This window comes from Neovison vison, chromosome 13 (genome assembly GCF_020171115.1).
Source record: "Neovison vison isolate M4711 chromosome 13, ASM_NN_V1, whole genome shotgun sequence".
NCBI lineage: Eukaryota > Metazoa > Chordata > Mammalia > Carnivora > Mustelidae > Neogale > Neogale vison.
In genome coordinates, this window is record NC_058103.1 from 110142249 (window position 1) to 110165809 (window position 23561).

General features: G+C 36.3%; 1 protein-coding gene across 2 annotated transcripts in view; it reads left to right on the forward strand.

Moving 5' to 3' along the window:
- The window catches only part of NEDD4 (NEDD4 E3 ubiquitin protein ligase), a 123832-nt gene that overhangs the window by 67232 nt on the left and 33039 nt on the right, over nt 1-23561 (forward strand). For both annotated transcript variants that reach the window (XM_044231605.1, XM_044231604.1), the window contains 3 exons: nt 17435-17485; nt 18971-19032; nt 21927-22029. In XM_044231605.1, the coding sequence (XP_044087540.1) occupies nt 17435-17485; nt 18971-19032; nt 21927-22029 (216 nt within the window). The remainder of the gene's footprint in view (nt 1-17434; nt 17486-18970; nt 19033-21926; nt 22030-23561) is intronic.

Sequence of the window (23561 nt, forward strand, 5' to 3'; positions counted from 1 at the left end):
AAGTGTCAGTTTTAATTTTAATGAAATCCAACTTATCAATAATATCTTTCATGGAACATCTCTTTGGTATTGTATTTTTTTTTTAAGATTTTATTTATTTATTGGACAGAGAGAGAGAGATCACAAGTAGGCAGAGCAGCAGGCAGAAAGAGAGGGGGAAGCAGGCTCCCCACTGAGCAGAGAGCCCGATGCGGGGCTCTATCCCAGGATCCCGAGATCATGACCTGAGCCAAAGGCAGAGGTTTAACCCACTGAGCCACCTAGGTGCCCCCCCTTGCCTTTTTTTTTTAATGTGAATAGCCCATCATCCCAGCATCATTTGCTGAAGAGACTTTCTTTTCTCCATTGTATTGTCTTTGTTTCTTTCTTTAAGGTCAGTTGACTTTTGGGGGATGGGGTAGCTAGGTGATGGGCATTAAGAAAGGCACTTGATGTAATGAGCACAGGGTATTATATTCACCTGATGAATCACTGACTTCTACCTGTGAAACTAATAATACACTATATGCTAATTAAATTGAATTTAAATAAATTAACAAAAAAGATCAGTTGACTATGTGGGTCTATTTCTGGGCTCTCTATCCTGTTTCATTGAACTCTGTCTGTTCTTTCACCATTACCACGCTGTCTGGATTATCAGTTAAATAGAGAGGTGGTGTCATTCCTTAAATTTTGTTCTTGTTCTTCACTATTTTATTGACTGTTCTTTTGCCTCTCCAGTAAATTTTAGAATCAATTTTTTGAAATTCACAAAACAACTTATTAGGATTTTGATTAGGATTGCATTAAACCATAAATCAAGTTGGAAAGAACCAACATCTTGAAAATATTGAGTCTTCCTGTCTGTGAACATGGACCGTCTCTTCATCTTTTTAGTTTTTCTTCAAATTCATGCATCAGTCTTGTAGTTTTTCTTATAGATACTGTATTTTGTTAGGTTTATATTTAAGTATTTCTGTTTGGGGGATGCTAATGTAAATGATACTGTGGCTTTAATTTCAAGTTCTACTTGTTAATTGCTAGTATATGGGAAAGGAATCGACTTTTCTATATTAGTATTGTGACCTTGTGACTTTGTGAAAATTGCTCATTAGCTGCAGAAGTTTTTTGGTCAAGTTTTTTGGATTTCTGTAAGACAATAATATCATTTGCAAAGACAGTGTGATTTCTTCTTTCTCAATCTGTATTTTTTTTATTTCCTTTTCTTATTATATCAACCAGGACTTTGACTACAATGCTGAAAGGAGTGGTAAGAGGGGGCATCCTTGCCTTGTTCCTGATCTTAATGAGAAAGCTTCTAGTTTTTCACCACTTTGTATAATGTCAGATGCAGGTTTTTTGTAGCTATTCCTTATGCAACTGAGGAAGTTCCCCTCTATTCATAGTTTATTGAGCACTTTTATCGTAGATTGCTATTGGGTCTTGTAAAATGGCTTTTCTGCACCTATTGATAAAATCTTGTGATTTTTTTTTCTTCTTCTGCCTATTGATATGATGTATCATGATAACTGATTTTCAAACATTGAAATAATTTTCTACCTGGTCTGAATCCTACTTGGTTATAGTTGTATTATTATTTTCATACATTGTTGGATTCAATTTGCTAACGTTTTGTTGAAGATTTTTGTATCAATGTTCATGAGAGATAATGGTCTGTTGTTTTCCTTTCTTGTAATGTCTTTGTCTAGTTTTGGTTTTAGGGTAATTCTAGCTCCATGGAATGAATTAGGAAGTGTCCCCTCTGCTTTTGTCTTCTGAAAGAGTTTATAGAGTATTGGTATAATTTCTTCCCTAAGTGTTTGGTAGAATTCACCAGTGAGCACATCTGGACCTGGTGCTTTCTGTTTTGGAGCATTATCAATTATCAATTCAATTTCTTTTATAGATATAGGCCTATTCAGAGAGTCTGTTAGTAGTCGTTTTAAGATATCACAGTTTGCATTAATAGCACAATTTTGATTTAAGTTAATTTTCATGTTTTATAATACTTGAAACAAATATCTTTATAAAAATCACATTATAACTTGGTTTTTATTTTATTTTGATCTTTAGGAATCAAATGATCTTCTATTATCTCTTTATTTTTTAATGTCATTAACAAAAGATTACATTTACAAAAGATATCCCAGTGTGCCCATATATTTTTATATTCAAATGGTTGGTTGGCAGTTATCAATAGGCTAAAAGCAAAGTAACTCAGCTGTGATAATTTCATATTTGTATAGTTTCTGTTTGGGGGATATTAATAAAAATTCAATTTTATATGATTCATATAAATAATTTTATGCATCTGGTGGGGTTTAAAAAATATCCTTCTTACAGGTATCCTTCCCTTTACTGAAAGAAAGTATGTATTGGCTCTTGGGATTTTTTTTTTAACCTGCTAAAATTATTTTGGATATTATCCTGAATTAGCATTTAAAAAATTTATAGGACAGGTGGTGAAACTGCCAAAATATATTATACTGATAGAAGCCCATCAGATCTGCATACTTAATACAGGTAACATAAGTTTTCCCAAGATTCACCAGACTACAGGCGCTAATGGAGACAAAATGATGGTTATAACCCAAGTTTCACTGATTAGGCCTTCTCGTCTGTCCACAAAAGATCCCTGGCAACTGTAAAGTACTCTTCACTATTTCTGGGGTTCCAGAGAGATGGCTACCATGCACTCTTGAACAAATCCAGTCCAGCTGAACACTGCTATTGCTAGCTTTGTATGTATAGGCATTGTCACTTTGGGGTACCACTGTGTCCCACTGGGCTCCTCCTTCTCTTAACGTGACTTATTTCCCAAAGGCATATTTACAAAGTTTAACTCAACCTTTCCTTAGGTATGATAAACCAAACTGATTTTTTTTAAAAATGTAGTCATGATTCCAAATACAGTATGGTGAGCAGTAGTTATTCAGCTTTGGGGACATGTCTGAATTGCTGGGCAAGAACTAAAAGTAAAAGCTTAAAGCCAGAGAGTGTTGTTTTACTGAAAAATTTGCTAGAACTCCATAGTCCAATACAGTGGCCATTAACCACCTGTGGCTATGGAGATTGAAATTCATTGAAATGAAATCAAATTTTAAAATTCTGAACCTTATCGTGGTAGACATACTTCAAGTGCTCAGTGGCCACAAGTAGCTACTGGCTATTGCATTGAACAGCACAGATACACAGTATTTCCATTATTGCACGAAGTTCTGTTGGACAGGGTTTCTCTAGAGCATTAAATTCTGAGCCTCAAGCCATTGATACCCCTGTAACTTTGTGCTCCAGTCTATTGAGGAAGGCACCTAAAGCTACACTTCTTGGTAGCTGTGATGGCAGAAGGAATGGAACCACATCTCAGTGACCTTATTTTTCTCCACTGGTACCTGCTATTTAAGTGAGGAAATTTTGGTTTTAAAGGAATCCATTGAGTTTTTATTTTCTTAAACAACAGTGACCCACATCCTTTCCCTTGGTCCTCTGTTTTCATTGATACATTATATTCTTCAATAAAAATTATATGAGTTTTTAACTCTCATGGGGGGGTAACTTCAAAAACTGTTTATAGATCAGCTAAATTTACACTTGATCAAATGATCAGGTAATCAAATCATAAGAATAATGAGTTTCTACTTCTGAAATTTGTTCTAAAAACGTAAAAGAGATTATTTCAAAAGGTAGAAGATGTTAGAGAAATCATTTCTTTCTGCCAGTACATAAGTAGTCTTCTACCAAAGTTTACAAAAAATGTAAAAGAACAAGGAGGGAGGGGCACCTCGGTGGCTCAGTTGGTAAGGGTCTGCTTTTGGCTCAGGTCATGATCCCGGGGTCGTGGGATTGAGCCCCGCATCGGGTTCCCTGCTCGGCAGGAAGCCTGCTCCTCCCTCTCCCACTCTCCCTGCTTTTGTTCCCTCCCTCGCTGTGTCTCTCTGTCAAATAAATAAAATCTTAAAAAAAAAAAAATAGAACAAGGGGGAGGAGGACAAGAAACATTGGGAATCATTTGATAATAAATTATTTTCTTTGTTGTTTAGAGATATTCTTGGGCCAGTTCCTTCAGGTCCTCTCTTAATATATTCATTTTACTAATAATAAATCTTTGAAAGTATTTGCCAGTCACTGTACCTTGCTTCTGCTTAATATTATTTGTTGATTAGGAAAAATACTACTGAAACTCTAGCAAGCTGATATTTTAAAGAATTTTTTTATTGTGAAATACAAAAGAATAGAAGACATCATCCCAACTTTTGATGGGCCAGTCTATGTGAGGAAGACAAGGAGAATATGTAAAATGGTTTTAAATTAAGGATCAGAGAGTTGAAATGACTGTAGCCTCAAGGCTGCTTGCCTTGAGAGTTTGCAAGAGATTCACATCATTCAAGTAGTCAGAAAACTTTGATAAATCCTGAATTGTCACAGGTGTTCTCCAGACCTACTAATGCTAGCTACTGTTTAATACACTGAAGAAACATATGTAGATTTCAGATTCAGTTACCTTTAAAGGTGACTAACCTGAAATTTGGAGCAATTGACCAATGAGCAAAATAACGACTTCCTGTTATGAGCCAGACCCTGGCAAGCCTCGCACAATGAGGCAAAGCTTAGGGATTATTTTTAATCTTCCCTTTAAGCATTCTTAAACATTCATAGGTTATATTTAAACTATTAAATGGGGTAGTTTCATCTGAATCCAAGTGTGGATTCCACCTCATGGATGTATTTTTTTAACTTGGCCATAGTATTAATAGGAAATTAGGGTTATAATCTCATGGAACTTGAATTATAGATTCGTGCAAAATGTTTTATCTGTCAAGATTTATCAGCTGTGTGCAGATTGCAAGTGGTGGATTCCATAGGCCAAGGGTGGGCGAGGGAATGGCTCATGGTCCCTAAAAGGCAGAAAAGGTCAGGAGCTGATGGGGAAGGCTAGAGACTGTGTAGGGAAGAGGTCATACTACCATTTCCTAAGGGAAACAGCCCCTTACAACTCAAAGAAAACTGGCTGAAAACCTTTTTCTGAGGCTGGAAATCCAGTAAATGATCCGGGAACATAGCCATAGTCAAAGCAGTGAAAAATACGGGCAGTATTCTGATCTGGAGCCCAAACGTTACCAAGTTATCACACTGGTGGCAGAAAACGAAATTCAGTTCCAGATTGAAGAAGGCAGTCAAACTGTAGGGAGTCAAGCAGGCCATTTAACCCTTTGGATTTTTGCTCCAACAAAGTTCAGCCCTCTTGAAATGGGCAAGCGGGACTTTATCTATTGTCTGAAAAGGAAAATCTGAAACCATCTTCTCTGGGTGTTGTAGCATTTCCTGTCACATTGCTGATGTGGTTTCATAATGCTAGAACTATTAAGTAAGTTCTCTCCACATCATAGAGTACATCCTGTGGTCTCAATAGCTAGTTTTTATAAAGGAGGAATTAAGTGACATGAAGATGATATATTCTAGTAAGTCAGGCCATGTAAATTTTTTAAAGTAATTTAATTTTTTTTTTGGAGTAGAAGAGAACTGTTAATAGAGATGTTAAAAGATCCAAGTAAAGTAGAAGTATAAAGGAGGAAATTAGCAATTTAGTCTCATCAGGAAAAGTTTCATTAGAATGGCATTGAGCTGGGCCTCATAAGGAGAATTCACACAGGCAGAGAGAGAAAAACCTTCCAGGAAGCATAAGTGAGTTTGAGAGGGAGAAATAGAGAATTTGTTCAGCAAAAGCATAGTACTCTATCGGGGGTCTTATATTAATAGACGAGGATGCCAGGTAGATTGGAAATGCTAGGAAAGACCTAGCATCCCATGCTAAGGAATTTATAGTTCTTCCTCTGGACCAGTATTTTTTAAATGTGTTCCTCCCCAGTCTGCAAGATAATCTCATATAAACCCATTGGGAAATAAGTTTGTATAGTACCACATGCTGTATTTCTTAGGCTGTCACAATGCACACAAGTGAAGTTCTAAAGTCCTACAGGAAATGAACTTTTGAGTTTTGTTTAAACAAATGTTTTCCAGTTCTGTGACCACCTTTGACCTCTGTTAGTATCCAGCAGATCTATGATTCTTCAGTACACACTGGGGAAATGATATTTATTCAATAGCAAGTCTTCGAAAGTTTGAAAAGAACATTGTTATAATTAGAAAATAGGTTTTTATTTTTGCAGTGTAAGCTAAAAGAAATGCAAGAAACTGACTCCTTTTGCTACTTTTAGAGGAATTCTGTCTGTTACCTTGAAGTGTCTTAATTTACCTTGTGTGTTATCTCCAAACTGCCAAATCCATTTGGAAGCAGGCAGGGTAGCAATAGATAAATTTAGATGCCCTGCTTATTCTTCTTTAGCTGTTATCATTCTTTATTCTTCCTGGGTTTCTTTAGAAATTAAACTGAACAGAGATGTGGTTCTCTCCATGTGACTACTGGATGACGTAGCATGAGTAACACTTGAGGACTTGTAAGAACTGTGAAAACCACTTGAGTGGACTAACTCAACTCAAATCCTTGGAAACTCTAGATTAAGGCTGGAAGCAGAAGCCTCTAGACTACTTCCCCAGGCACCCTCGCTTCCCTTGAGCCATTTTAAAGTGATGATTTTAATTCTTCTCCTCCCACTTACTTGTTTTTAAATTAATATCTGAGATTTAGATTTAGAATTAAAGTCACTAGATCTTTCTCAACAGTAGAAGTCATCTACTCGTTTCTCATTTAGACTACGGAATTCTATCTGAGATTATTAGCTTCAGTCTCTTCAAAAGTTTACCCCTTTTTTAAAAAAAAGATTTTATTTATTTATTTCTCAGACAGAGATCACAAGTAGGCAGAGAGGCAGGCAGAGAGAGAGGAGGAAGCCGACTCCCCGCGGAGCAGAAAGCCCCATGTGGGGCTCGATCCCAGGACCCTGAGATCATGACCTGAGCCGAAGACATAGGCTTTAACCCACTGAGCCACCCAGGCATCCCAAAAGTTTACCCTTTTTAAATTCCCTAATGGCTGGGCAGACAGTTCTAGAAAGAAAAAAGTAGTAACATAATTTATTGGAGCTCAGAAAGATGAATCTGTGTGTCTGTTTATTTTCAATAAAAAATCCGTATTATTTTTTTTTTTTTCTAGAAGGAAGAGCCTTGTCCCTTTTATCAGTTATCTAGTAGTAGGTATTTCCTGGTTAAACTATAACTTTATACGTTTAGTCCTCTTGTGATCTTCCTTTGCTTGGAAATATCAATTTGAAACAATGGAGAAAATTGATGAGCCTTTCGCCTTTTGTAAAAGGGACAGAAAGTTGTAATAACTGCAAAACTTTCTTCTTATCTTCTATAGTCCTTTGGTTTAGAGGGAAGCATTATAAATTGCTTATAAAAGTATGTTGGAAATAAATAAATAAAATCTTAAAAGAAAAAAAAAAGAGGGGCGCTGGGTGGCTCAGTTGGTTAAGCCTCTGCCTTCAGCTCAGGTCATGATCGCAGTGTCCTGGGATCAAGCCCCACACTGGGCTCCCTGCTCAACTGAGAGCCTGCTTCTTCCTCTCCCATTCCCCCGGTTTATGTTCCTTTTCTCACTGTGTCTCTCTGTCAAATAAATAAATAAAATCTTAAAAAAAATTAAAAAATCTTAAAAAGTATGTTGGATATATTAAAGCTCAATTGTGAAAATAATTATAAAATCCTGTTCAGGTTTGATAACACAGTCTGATTCCTGTTCTTGTCTGCTTTAAAGTCCTTCTCTTCAGTAGCGTATTTTTTAAAAAAAGGTTTTGTATTTGAAAATCCTCACAGTAAATTATAAGCTAAACTTTACAGCATGTGAAGATAGAGGAATGTATCCAGGTAAATTGTCGTTTGTGATGTGTTAGCATGTGGAGACCTCCACGGAAACTGAAATTCAGAGAATGGTTCAAACCGAAACTGATCTGGACAGTGGCCTCTCCTAACTTCCTACCCCCGCCTATTAGGTAAAAATTCCTTTAAAAATATGAGAGTTGCTAAAGGCTATAGAACACGTGTAGCCAAATTTTCAAGCAGTATGAGGCTATTGTCAAAGAACAAGAACTGTGTGTGTCTTAGAGTTAAATCTAGCAGACAGGCTGGCTGGCTGGCTGGCTGAGCAGATTACAAGCATGGGACGTTGAATGTTTGCTTTAAGCAAAGACATCCAGTTTCCATAGCACTGTGATTTTATAGCCTAGATCAGATTATACTGTTTGTTTAGCTAACACCATTTCCCCCTCAACATACTAAAAAGATGGAATCAATAAATCTTGAGCTTCCAGAAAAACATTTAAAATAAGCAGGTCAGCGTGAGTCAATGTGGAAGGAAGAAGGCAGAGGCTATACCCATGCAGCTCTAGTTGACAAGATCTGCACATGCTAGGAAATAGGAAAGCTCAAGTTAGAGTCATTTTTATGATCTTTTTAAAATTTATAACATCTAAGATATACGAATCTATGTAGTATGGATTGTGGGGGAAAGGATGTTCATTAAAAATAAAAGTTTAAAAAAATAATAATAGTTCTTTTTAACAGAATTTTGGAAGCAGAAAATATATGGTCCCTCATTTTTTAAAAAAATGCTATAAATGGGTTCATTCTTAAAAGTCTTCCTTACTTGGGTCGTCTGGGTAGCTCAGTGGGTTAAAGCCTCTGCCTTCAGCTCAGGTCATGATCTCAGGGTCCTGGGATGGAGCCCACATCCGGCTCCCTGCTCAGCAGGGAATCTGCTTCCTCCTCTCTGCCTGCCTCTCTGCCTACTTGTGATCTCTGTCTGTCAAATAGATAAATAAAAAATCTTAAAAAAAAAAGTTTTACTTATTTTCCTCAGATATTCACATGAGCTGTGTCAAGATGTCAATTTTTCATGTGTTCAAGAAAATATTTATCATCTTAATGTAAATAATAGAATAAAATTTTAAATTTACCTTATAGAAAGAGGTTTTAGGTTATTGTTTCAGTTTCAGAGCTTTTTACTCTCATCTTTTATGATCTGTGGAATATCTCTTGATCTCTTGACTTAATTTAAATATGAATAACAAGAGTTTGAACATTTTAATTCCTCCCTCTCTTCCTCTCCCTCTCTCTTTTCTTTCTTTCTTCCCATCCTCCCTTCCTCCTTCCCTCTCTCTCTCCCTCTTTCTTTCTTTCTTTCAAGTAGGCTCCACACCTGGTGTAGAGTCCAATGAGAGGCTTGAACTCACAACCCTGAGATCAAGGCCTGAGCAGACACCAAGAGTCAGATGCTTATCCGACTGAGCTACCCAGGCATCCCCAGTTTAAACATTTTTATAGCTATGAATTTATTGTTTCTTTTTTTCTACCCACTTCAATTCATTTTTTTAGAGTTTCAGTGATCTACACAGAAGAGTCATGACATTCGCACATAGACAGTTTGAATATAGCTGTGTGAAGACAGGAGTTATTGGCACTGAGCAAGTTGTTGGCACTGTTGATTCAAATGCACACTTTTAATCTTGAATTTTTGATCTTTGAAAATTTATATGTGGTTTTGGCTCACTCTGGACACCGTTCCCTTCTGTAATAGCCAGTCAGTCACTGAGATCTGTTTCCACTTCAGATTAGTTCAGATTAATCTACTGTCATCTTTATTATTACACAGAATGAAAATTTTCTCAGGTATATATGCAATATAAAAAATAGAAGTTTATTCGTTGAGGCATTGTTTATAACAGAAAAAAGATTAGAAACCATTGAATATCTGTCAATAGGGAACTAGTGAAATAAATTTTGGTATTCTATACAGTGGCATACTATACAGCCACAGGTAAAGTGTCTCTACACGATCTGATATTGGACAAAGCCCTAAAGATACTGTTGAAGAGAAAATAAAGCAAGATGCATAACAGTATGTCAAAGAAAACTCTGAATAGTTTCAGACCCAAACACACCAAACACAAAAAAATAGCAACTACTGACTCTTGGAAAGACAGAATTAGATAGTTGGAGGCTGGGAACCCTTTTCCTTTTAATTTTGTATCCTCTGCATGCTTTACCTTTGTCTTAAAATTACTTTAGAAGATCAGCTTGATTAAAAAAAGTGCTAATGGCTAAGTCTGCAAACTGAAACTATGATATATTTATATAAAGTTATTCATGTATAAAATTATTTTTATTCATGTATAAAATTTATTTTCACTGATTAAAAAATATAATTGAAAGTAAAAGTTGGCTATTACAGCAAAGAAAACTTTGGCTATGTTGTTTAGCTTTGATTGTAAGGAAGTGAGTCTTCCTTTATTATTTTGCTTCATACATAGATTTGCCCTGGGAAATTATTTCTTACTTCAATTTAATGGAAACTTTTTAAAGGCAAGTATTCAGTATTCTTCAAAGCCGTGACACTTTGTTTTTAAATTTCTGATTTTTTATAACATTGGGTTCTCTTAGAGCAGAAATTCAACTGCTATGCAGCCTTATCAAAGTTAATAATAGTCTGTCCTTTTAAACTTAGAGGCATCTATAGTTGTAATTGAAGTTTTACAAAAAGAGCAATTTGGATTTTTCTTTTTTTATATTCTAAAAATTGTTTTAAGAAACTGAAATTTGTATCTTTGAAATGTAAGAAAAAGTATTATTTACTGACAGAGCTGTGCCTAGTACAGATGGTCCTGCTTAAAATCACCTGCTGTTCTAAATTCTTACTCAGATTTCAGGTTTGTTTTTTTTTTAAGATTTTATTTATTTATTTGACAGACACAGATCTCAAGTAGGCAGAGAGGCAGGCAGAGAGAAAGGAGGAAGCAGGCTTCCTGCTGAGCAGAGAGCCCGATGTAGGGCTTCATCCCAGTACCCTGAGATCATGACCTGAGCCGAAGGCAGAGGCTTTAACCCACTGAGCACCCAGGCACCCCAGATTTCAGGTGTTTTAAAATTACTTATATTTTACTAAATGCAGATTTACTTTATAAAGTAAGCCACATACAGTTCAAATATAGGTAATAACTCTTGCAAGGAAATGCTTGATATTCAGAATTTGGAACAATTGGTTGGCTAGAGAAGCATTAATGAACATCACAGACTGACTTGCTTTCATAGGAATGAATTCAAAACTATTACTTTTTCTTTGTAAATGGAAAAAGAACCCCTAATTGTCCTATATTTATAGCAACCATATGTCCCAGACTTTCCAGGATAATTCCCAGTTTCATATTCTCCATCTCTTCTGACCATGTATATTGACTTTTAGTTTGGAAAATTTATTCATTCTAATATTAGAAATATAGTTCTTTGGGACCTTTTCATTTAAGTAGAAGTTAAGAAACTCATTTCAGATCACTTATTTTGAAGAAGGAAGATGCCTTGCAAGAAGTTTTTAAAAGGTGTTTTTCCATACCAAAATTACTTGAGACAAGGAAATTTTCATTAAATGGGATTTTTGTTCAATGCTTTTGTTCACAAAATGCAATCAGCAAACAAGGAACACGGAGCAATATATGGAGCGAGATGGTTTCTTTCTGTTCCACAGGGACAGGCGCTGCTTCTGCAATGGACACTGAATCGGAAGGGAAGATTTCTAAGTTAAGAGATTTTGAGAAATAAGGAGCACAATAAGTACATGGAAAGCTGTCCAACGTCATTGCCCGTCAGGGAAATGCAGAAAGAACCAATTAGTTACTACTTCGTACTGACTAAGAAAGCTGTATCAAAACGTTAGGTAATAATAAGTGTTGTTAAAGATATGGAGAAATCAGGGCCCTCATACAGTGGTGGTGGAAATAGAAAATGGTACAGTTACTTTGGAAAGTATGGCAGTTCCTAAAAAGATTAAACGGAGTTACCACATGATCCAATGATTTTATTCCCAAAGTATATACCCAAGAGAAATGAAAACATATCAACACAAAAACTTGTACTTGAATGTTCATAGCAGCATTTTTTATAAGAGCCAAAAAATGGGAACAACCCAAATGTCAACCAGCTGATTAATAGACAAATAATATGATATATCCATGAAATATAATATTCAAATTCAAAAGGGAATGAAGTAGTGATACTTGCTACAATGTGAATGAACCTTGAAAACATTATTGTAAGGGAAAGATGCCAGTCATAAAGGATCATAGATTATGTGACTCCTTTTATATGAAGTGTCCAGTATAGGCAAATCCATCAAGACAGAAAGTAGACTGATGGTTTCTTAGGGCTAAGGCGGGGGCGGGTTGGATAGGGAGTGATAGCTAATACGTATGCATTTTCTTTTTGGAATGACAAAAATATTCTAAAATTGATTGTATACTTTAAGTGGGTAAATTGTATATTATAGGAATCTCAATAAAGGTGTTATTTGAAGAGGGAGGGTCTTTTACTCACTGTTGGAGACATTCTGTTTGATATCTTTAGCAGTGGCTCTCAACCTGGGACAGCCACCCAGGGGACATTTGACAATGGCAGGAGTCATGTTTGGTTGTCACAGCTGGTGGAGGGGGGTGCTGACATCTAGTGGGTAGAGTCCAAGAGTGTTGCTAGGTCAGCCCCCACAACAAAAAAATTATTTGGCTCATATTGTCAGTAGTGCCCAGGTTGAGAAATCCTGTTTAATACCTGTGTGGACTCCAGTGATGATTGACCACAACCATTTTTTTGAAGCCCTGAAACATCATTAATTATCGAGCAGGTAGATATTTTCTCTGTTCAGTTTACTAAGGGCAAGGCTATTCAGTAAGACAAAAACCAAAAAGAAAAATAAAGTGGTTTATTTTTTTATCTGGTAAATACTAAACTAAGTTAATTAGATCTTTCAGTTAACCAAAAAAACTTATTCCTCAGTCATCCCGGTTAGGATTTTACTATATTTTGTTGTATTTTACTTTCTCACCTATTTATAGCTTCTTAAAGCTTGGATTTACAGAGTGTGACATCTAGTTGCAATAAAAACAGGAAAAAAGAACCATACCATAGAACAGCCTTGAAGGAACTAAAAGCTAACTTGTCCATTTCAAAAATTATCATCTCAAGTTCTAAAATAGAAATACAGCCCTAAACTAAGCTAATTTACTAGGCTTCAGTCTCCAGGCATGCTCCTTTCATTGTATGAACCTGTTTGAAATGTCTACGGACTGTTTTATCAGAAGAGGAACAGGGGCCTCATTACAGAATCCAGCATTCCAAGTACAACAACTAACATTTATTGAATGCTTATTGCAAGCTGGGTATTATGCAAAGCACTGTGTGTATCTTATCTTATTTCATTCTAACAAAATCCTATTAGACAGATCTGGTATTCCTGTTCTGGAAGCATCCTTCTTATAGCCATCCATCTTCCAGCTCCAGTATGCACTATTTTTTCTATAGATCTTACACTATTGTTATTCTGAAAGTTCCCTTCCCCATCATTTGGGAAATCCTCTTTTCTCATCTCCAGTCTTGAATCTCCTGCATCTTCCCTTACTATGATGTACTCCCTTATTTTTTTTTTTTTAAAGATTTTATTTATTTATTTGTCAGAGACAGAGGGAGAGAGAGCGAGTGAGCACAGGCAGACAGAGAGGCAGACAGAAGCAGAGGGAGAAGCAGGCTCCCTGCCGAGCAAGGACCCCGATGTGGGACTCGATCCCAGAACCCTGGGATCATGACCTGAGCCGAAGGCAGCGGCTTAACCCCCTGAGCCACCCAGGCGTCCCTGTACTCCCTTATTTTGGTGGAATGTATCCTCTGTTACCTTACTAAGAACACCAGTGTCTGAAAATCTCTTTATTTTATCTTCATTATTAAAGAAGATATTTTGGCTGGGTATCAAATTCAATGTAGGAAGTATTTTTCTCCCATTATTTAAAAGACATTATTCTCTTGTTTTCAGTTTTGTGTATAATCCATTTTGTGTCTCTCCAGCTCTAAAAGCTTAGAATTTCTTTATATCTGATACTGAAATGTCACTGTGATATGCCTTACTGTGCATGTTTTTTCATGGATTTTGCCTAACACTCAGTGGGACCTTTCACTCTCAAAATTCATTTGTTTGAATTTAAGGGAAGTTTTCAAAAAAATGCTTCTTTGAAGATAATTTCTTCCCTTTTCTTTTTTCTCTCTGGAATGCCTGTTATTTAGATGTGGACTTAAATTTGTCCTGTAATTCCCTTATTTTGGGAAGAAGTCTTTTCTTTTGTCTTTTAGTTCTACTTTATGAGAATTTTTTTAAACTCTATTTTCCAACTCTATATCAAACTTTTGATTTCGATTATATCTTTAATTCCCAACAGCTCTTTTTTTGTTCTCTAAGTGCTGCTTTTTTCATAACTTCCTATTCTGTTTGACAGATGCTTCATCTTTTACCTCTGAGAATGTTAATTATAGTTTTTCTAAAGGATTTCTCCTGTAGTCTGACATGATTCTGATTCCTCTGACTCACTTCTTTCTGTTTGTTTTATTTGGGTGAAGGCATTTAAGTCTCTGTTTTTCATGTTACAGACTGTCCTTAAATATTTAGTGGTTCCTAGCTGTTCATAATGTATAAGATTCCAATGTTTATTGACTATTGACATGATGCACTGAGAAAAGTCCCAATATTACTTTTATGGTATTCTTGCAAAAAAAATGCATAACCTAAATTCAACCATGAAGAAATATTACATGAACCCAAATTGATGGACATTCTATAACTGGACATTATTCTTCATAAGAGTCAAAAACATGAAAGACAAAAAGAGACTGAGGGTACTTTCCAGATTAAAGGGCGTTAAGGAGACATGATAACTTAGTGCAGTGTGCAATCCTGAATTGGATTCTGGAGTAAAATTATTGGGATAATCGGTGAGATTGGAATAAGGTCTGTAGAATAGCTAATACCATTCCTGGTTTTTCATACAATTCAATAGTAAATGAACAATCTAATTCAAAAAATGAGCAGAGGATCTGAACGGACATTTTCCCAGACAAAACATACATATGGCCAACAGACCCATGGAGAGATGTTCAACACTATTCATCATCACGGAAGTGCAGATGAAGACCATATCATATATCACCACACACCTGTCAGAAGAGCTAATATCAAAAAGACAAGAAATAACAAGTGCTTGTGAGGGTGTGTAGAAAAAGGAACCCTTTTGCTTTGTTAATGGGAACGTATATTGGTACAGCCAATATGGAAAGCAGTATGGCAGTTCTTCAAAAAATTAAAAACAAAATTACCGTATGATCCAGGAATTCCACTGCTGGGTACTTTTCCAAAGAAAATGACAACACTAACTTGAAAGTATATCTGTACCTCCATTGCACTGCAAAATTAGTCATGAGAGTGTAATGTACGCCATGGCAACTATAAAAAATACTGTATTGTGTATTTTAAAGCTGCTAAGAGAGCAAATCTTGTAAGTTCCATCATAAGAGAAAAAAATATGTATGGTAATAAATGTTAAGTAAACTTATGTAGTGCTTATTTGCAATATATACAAATATTGATTCACTATGTTGTATAACTGAAAGTAATATAATGTATGTTTATTACACCTTAATTTTAAAAAGGCATGTAGACAGATACATGTAGGAAAACATCAGAAAGAAGTTTATTGAACAGTTAACCCTGCTTCCCTCTGGGAACTTGGATTGGAGGGACAAGGTTTTTCATAAGTTACTTGAAATACTTTGATAAATGTTATGGGTGACAGACACTGTTATGTACATAGGTTTTTATTTTTAACTAAAACCTTAAGAATAAAAGATTAAATATATGAAAGTGTTACTATTTCCTCTAAAAAAATATTGTTCCTGATTTTAATCATTGAAAGTGTTACTATTTCCTCTAAAAAAATATTATTCCTGATTTTAATCATTGTGCTATGGTCATGTAAGATGTTAATGTTTGGGGAAGCTGGCTACTTTTTTCTTCCAATATTTTTTTTCTCCTAGTCTCTCTCTTCCTCCCTCCCTCTCTCTTCCCTCCCTTCTCTTTCTGGCACTCCAGTTACACACATATCAGACTGCATGAGATTTTTCCAGAAGTCTTCTTTATTTTTCATGTTGTATAAATTCTCTTTTTGTACCTTAAAGTTCATGGAACTTTTCTCCAGTCATATGTTAAGCCCATCCAGTGATCTTTAATTCAGATATTATATTTTTCAATCCTATATATATTTCAAAGTGTACATTTGATTCAATTTTATAGTTTCCATTTCACCACTGAAATTCCCCCTCCACTCATTCATTATGACTTTCTTTTCTTTTTTTTTTTTAAAGAATTTATTTATTTATTTATTTGTCAGAGAGAGAGAGAGAGAGAGAGCGCCGCACAAGCAGGCAGAGTGGCAGGCAGAGGTGGAGAGAGAAGCAGGCTCCCTGCGGAGCAAGGAACCCAGTGCGGGACTCAGTCCTAGGACCCTGGGATCATGGCCTGAGCCGAAGGTAGTGGCTTAACCGACTGAGCCACCCAGGAGTCCCATGACTTTATTTTCTGTCTGCTAATTCCAAGATCCAGCTTATACTTTGCCAATTTCTATTAATGACTTTTTCTTATGATACTGGATCACATTTTTCTGTTTCTTCACATATTTAGTAACTTTTTATTATAAACTGGACAGTGTGTTTGGGAAATGATTGAGACAGTCAATTTTACCATCTTTCCCTGAAAGAGTTGTCTTTTGTTCTAGCAATTTGTTAACTTAGCTGAAATCCAAATGCTATCTCAAGACCTTAGGTGAACAGCAACTGAAATCAGTTGCTGACTTTCATATATACAGTTAAGGAATCAGCTAAGAATTTGAGTGGAGTTTATGTATAGATTTGGAGGGACTCCTGTGGCTTCTGTCTTTCAGAGATTGTCCCCCTCACTTTCTAGTTAGGGTGTTAACCTCAAACTAGATCGTCATACTCCCCAAATGAATAAGATGTCATATTTCCGCTTGAGTAATAATAATACCACCATATGAACTGTCAAGTACTCTGAACTACTATCAGGTAAAAAGCCATAATCCGACACCATACAGTTTCTTCTTTCAAAGATCAACTCCTCTCAGTTTCCACTTGCTTGTGGTAACTCTGTAGTGCTTTCAAACAGTTTTTATATTTTTTCAGATTATATAATTATTACCTGCAAAAGGATCAGTCTAAAATACTCTATCCTGCCATTATCACAAATTGTACCATATTCCCTTTTGTTTTCCTTTGATATCATGTAGGGTTTAACAACAAAACACTTCTACATTTTTTGTGAATGATGACAGTAGCTCATCAATTTTTTTCTTTTCTTTTTTATTTGAAGATTTTATTTATTTATTTGTCAGAGAGAGAGAGAGCAAGCAGCACAAGCAGAGGGGCGATAGGCTGAGGGAGAAAGTGGCTCCACTCCTTGCTGAGCAGAGAGCCCTATGCGGGGCTCAATGGCAGGACTCTGGTATCATGACCTGAGCTGAAGGCAGATGCTTAACTGACTGAGCCACCCAGGCGTCCCTCATCAGTTTTTTTCTAAATACATTGAGCATACTACTAATCTTATTTTTTCTTCTTTTTCTTGTAGACAAGAGATGATTTCCTGGGTCAAGTCGATGTTCCTCTTTATCCATTACCGGTCGGTATAAATATCCATGATTTTAATATTTTTGTTTATTCTTTTTTTTCTAATAAATACAGGTGCATAATATATAGTAAATGTAAATAATTTATTTGTAAAATATATACTGCTATTATTTCTTGAGCATATTACTTTCTGAAAACTCATCTCAATTTTCCATTTTAATTTTATTTCCAAGATTCCCTTACCTTAACCAGAGTAAGAAATAGAGAGTTGCTGAGGTTGGTTGATGTTAGGAAAGCATGTCTGAGGAAAATCAGTTTGGAAATATTCTGTTGAATAAGTAGATGGGGACAGCTTAGACTCACAGAAAGAACCTAGGACATTTCCAGCAATATGTGCAAGAAACTGAATGTGGACCAAGCATATAACACCAACGAAGAAAGATAAGATTCAGGAAACATTTCATAACAAAACACTGTTGGGCCAGGTTTCTGACATGGATGTTAAGGAAAAAAAATAAACAGAAAGTAATGATAATACAGGTTGAATTTGGGAAGTCAATGAGGTGTCTCAAGTAGAAGAGGTAGGAAGAAAAAAATCCATTTTGTTTTGAAAAGAGATCAGTTTGTTTTGGGCCATAATGAATTTCAACAGAAAATAGGAAAAATGGAAGCCTAAAGTGGGCCGACGACAGAAATATAAAAAAATCAATTGTAGAGGAAGAGGCTGGAAGGATTGAGAGTTACCACGTCAAGGTAACGGCAGACTCACTGAGAATGATGGGCCGTCCGTGTAAGCGAGATGAAAGCTTCAAAGGCCGGACCTTGAGCCTCGGTCAGTGTGGGTCAATTGGAGGAGAAGACAGACACGGAGAAACAGGAGAAAACAAACACAAACAATGTCATGAACTTAAGGAAAAGAATTCCAAGATGGAATGGGTAGTTAATGCAAAATGTAAGCGGGAGGTAAAGAGCATTAAAAGCAAAGGGCTGTTGAACTTTTTGTTTTATTATTATTATTGTTATGTTAGGGGAGCTGTTGAACATGATAAGAAAAAGTAATGCTTCTTTACTGTGTCAGTCTTTTGAGATATTTATTGGCTCTCCCTAGTCTTCAGAGATTATAAGCTTTTGATAATATATTTAATCCAGTCTCACTTTCCAAGCCATTGACTTTTTTGTTTTCCTAGAATGGGCTGTATGCTCTAACCACGCCCACTTGCTGACACTGTATAGATTCCATATTCCTTTGGGGCACCAACATGGCTAACCACTCTCCGTTGTTTCCCCTTCTTACCTCCATTGGCTCCTCAGTGCTCCTTTACAGCTTGTTTGGTACTGAGGTATGATGCTGCTGCAAGTCCCAGGGTGCAGGAAGGGGAAGCCCGTCAAGCTACCCATTATAACCATTTTATGAGCTAAAGCCACATTTTTCTCACTTCTAACTTCAGTTATGGCTTAGAGCATAGTTCATACATATTCCTTAAAAGTACATGTTTTTTTGATAGATATATCTTGAAAACCCACTGTTTTATTCCAGACAGAAAATCCAAGGATGGAGAGACCATATACATTTAAGGATTTTGTTCTTCACCCAAGAAGGTCAGTAAGTATAAAATAATAACATATTAATTTTTAAAATCTCATTATATCTTATAGTAGCCTCTTTGGAAATTCAAAGTTTAAACCTTTGTAAATAAGCTACTTCCAAATATGATTTTTAAAAGCTTTACTGTTATTTCTGATTAAAAAGTAATATAAGCACAGCACAAAATAATTCTGAAAATACAGGGAAGTATTTTTCATACTTCTTAGGAAAGACTTGTCCCCTAATATTTATCAGACTAAAAGGTGGAATTTTGTTACTGTTGTATTTGTTTGTTTTTATTTATTTGTTTGATTTATTTATTGTTTTATTTACTTATTTGTTTATATTGTTTTATTTGTTATTTTAAAGTATATGTAATTTTATCTTTTTTTATCATTATCATTTTATCGTTGTTTCATTTGTTTATTTGTTTATGTTGTCTTATTTGTTATCTTTAAGTATGTATAATTTTATCATACTGTCCTTTTAAAAATCACGAACATTAGTTCCACCAAGAGCAATATCCAACTTGACAGACACAAAGCCAATTTCAGTAAAACCTAACTACATCTTGCATATGTTAGTAAAAAATATTTAGGAAAACTGAAACATTCAGAGAAAATAACATGAGCAACGACTAAGAATTTAAAAACTAAATACTATGTTCATAATTCCATTTTCCTAAACTGAATTATTTGATTTAGTTTAAAATTTTTAAGTTTAAACTGTAAATAAAACTCCTTTTGATCATCTGTACCACATAGTCAAGTAAAATCTAGCGAAGTAATGTATGGATTTACTGTCAAAAAAGTCAGATTAACGGAGTATATCTGTTCATCTGTACAATATTTGCCCTTTTTTTAAAACTAGAAAATACAATTGAAAGACACACTATGGGACCTTAGTAAATTTTTTCATTTAAAGACATGTAATTGGGGTGCCTGGGTGGCTCAGGGGGTCAAAGCCTCTGCCTTTGGCTCAGGTCATGATCCCAGCATCCTGGGATCGAGTCCCGTATCGGGCTCTCTGCTCCGTGGGGAGCCTTCTTCCTCCTCCCTCTGCCTGCCTCTCTGCCTACTTGTCATCTCTGTCAAATAAATGAAAATAAAATCTTTAAAAAAAAAAAGACATATAATTACTCTTTGTACTATAAATTATTAAGGCAAAATAAAAGGGACAGTACTCTTAATATTTACTTTCTGCAAGAGGTGTTATATATTTAACTGTAGAAGTCTTGGAATATAAATCTCTTTTCCTTCTTTAGTTTTAGACTGCTTGTGGTATCTGCATACCAAGAATAAATAAATATTTTCTTCTCTTATTCGATTTCCCTAGCAACCTGCTTTTCATTTTGTCACATGCTTTCTAGTATCTTTATCTTTAAAAAATATAATTTACATCTTCCGTCTACACTGGATTTCACTGCAAGTGCAGAAAAACTTTAAATCAGTAGAAAATGTACTGCTTTCTTGGATTTTCTGAGCCCCATTAAGTCCAAACCCACAGGCTTATTGTTTAGTTGAAAAGATGTGGAAGCACCTGGGCGGCTCAGTTGGTTAAGTGGATGACTGGATTTTGGCTGGGGTGATGATCTCAGGGTCCGGAGGTCGAGCTCCGCGTCGGGCTCCCTGCTCAGCATGGAGCCTTGTTCCTCTCCCTCTGCTCCTCCCTGCCATTCTTCCTCCCCCCTCCCCCACTCTCTCTCTTTCTCTCACTCAAATAAATAAATAAATGAAACCTTTTTAATAAACTCCTGGAACATACCATTATAGAGAAACTCTTGTAAAAACCATTATCTAAGCAAGTTTTCCGTATCTATCTGTTACGGCAACAAGTCAGTGTTCACTCCCCCTTAAAAAATAGAGACACAAGCCACATTAGTGGCCTTAGAAATAAGCATCGGGGATTCTATCGACCACTCAGGAAAGGTCCAGTTTCCAAATTCGTGAGAACTGTACGAAGAACACCTGAGAGATTAGGTGGGGTGAGGAAGGGAGTAGCTCTTAAATAAACAATAAAAGATGGGACTTTTTTTTAATCAAGAAAGGAAAGGGGTAATGAGTTACATAGCTGATATCTATAAAAACCACCAAAATATCTATACAAAAAGTGAGGACAAGGAAAGACTTAAGTAAGTAGAATGCTAGAATCAGTGGGGGCAGTACACAGACTTAAAATATTTTCAGTATTAACACCACACACAGCAGCCTTTAGCTTGGACAACTCATTATTGAAAGAGGTGATACAAGATCCATTGTGGAAATCGAGTTGGTAAATTAATGTATGATAGATTCCAACAGCTGTCCAAGAAAGACAGCAGGCCTTGCGCTCTACTCTTCTGCCTTCCTCTGCAGTCTAACTAGATTAGTCTCTCCAGAGCACGTCTCTGAGGATGCCTCTCCTGATCTCCCACATTTTCTGGCTTCACACTGTGTGCAAAGTAAAATAGACAGCTCTCTTGTTTCACATGGACCTCATCCTCGGGGTCATCCCTCCCTCCTTTGTGTATCCCGTAGGCCAGCCAAGCTGACAGTTGCCATTTCCTTCATTGATCACCTGCTTTCCCATCTGTTTCCTCATTTTTAGTCTGTTCTCTACCCATAGACTTTTCCCTTCACTGCCACAGGTCAAAATCCTCCCCATTCTGCTGGGACTCACTCAGATGCAACTGCTCCTTCACCTTCTCCCTGATCTGTCACTCACACTTCCTTAGTATCTTCTTTATTGAATAACTCTTATTTATATTTGTTCCATTTTCTCCACCACTCACTCCTTTGCCTCTCGATATCTCCTGTCCTTGAGCTTGTCTTTGGGTCTCCTCTCATAGCTAGTAGGTATTCAGTAAACTCTTGTTAATTGAATGCTTTTCTTCTTAAAGTTTTACGAATAATTATTTTCTTTTCTACAGTCACAAATCAAGAGTTAAAGGTTATCTGAGATTAAAAATGACTTATCTACCTAAAACCAGTGGCTCAGAAGAAGATAACACAGAACAGGCTGAGGAATTAGAGGTGAGATCTTATAAAATATTTGGTTCAATATTTGGTGAAAAGAAAATATCTCATTTCTTATTTTACTATACTTTGAAGAAAAAAATAACTTTGTTCATTGCAGTTAATGTGTGCAATAAAAATTATTTACATGGACATTTGTTTATTTTACCCATTAAACATTTCTTCCTTCTAAGGACATTCCTGTAGAATGAATAGCCATTATTGAATGTGTTCTTAAAGGTTAGCAAATAGAGATTACAACGTTTATAAATGAGAGCATTTATTATAATTAAGTCATTAACTTTCTGATTTTTTAGAGTTTTATGAAACTATGTCCTATTCTCCTCCATAAAGTAAGAATACAATTTATTCTTTGTAAGTTAAATATATGGAAATTTTGAGAAGACTTTACTAATTAGGAACGCTTTTATGAAATATAATTCTGGTTACTTTTCCTCTCATGGCTGGGGTGAGGATGGATAGGCTCAGAGGAAAGGAGGGAATGGGGGAGGGAAAGAATGCATGTGATCTAATAAAATGCCATATTTATCTGGGACAAATATAATTTAACAATTTTCATGGATGATAGGACAACTCAAGTATTTGGGCAGAGCTACATGCATTGAAAGTAAGGGAGGAAGAGGCAGAGAGCATGTATTTGGAGTAGAATTGGATGGGGATTTGGAGGCTGGAATTCTTGTCCCAAGCACTGCTACTAGTGGGCCAAGTGACTGTGTGAATTGTTGAAGGTCTCTGAACTGCAGGCTCTTCTTTTGTAGAATGACAGTACTGTACCAGATGACCTCTTAGGGTTTCTTCTGGCAGAACAATTCATGATTTGAAAAGGGGACCCTAAAACACTGGCCTCTTGACATTCCCACTGAAGCAACATTTACTGAAAGCACACGGTATATTGGCACTAATTAGCTTTGAAGAGTTTTCTTGTCTGTGCCTTCTTCAACAGTCAAGCCTCTTTGGTTGAGGGTCTGATTAAACTTCCAGAAGAACTGTAAAGGTGAGGGACCTCCCCTAGCACTGGGCAATACCTCACACACTCATATCTTTGAGAAAGAAAGCTTGAGAATAAGCCATGCTTTTGCAACAAAGCTTTCTGGGAATTTGTTAAGTTCCAACACAGGGCTTGAACTCAACCCTGAGATCAGGACCTGAGCTGAGATCAAGAGTCGGATGCTTAACTGACTGAGCCATCCACGTGCCCCTCTAGGAATTTCTTATATGCACTATTAAGATTTTACTTTATGTAAGGTTTTATAGGTAATATAAACACGACGCCAGGTGAGGTAGGCACAAGGCAAGATTTATTAAAGGTGCCCTCCAGCAAAGTTTCAGGGCTCAGGAGAAGGGGAGCCAGGAAAGTCATACAGGGAGGAGGTGGGCACCCTTGGGCGAGGCTCCACGACTCTGGAAAGCGGAGTCAGGGAAGTCGCACTGGGAGGGAGTCGGTGGGGGTCTTTTATCGGGCCAAGGCAGGGCATGGGCTCACATCCATATATGGTAGGATATTTGGTGGTCGGAGGGTATGGAGTGGG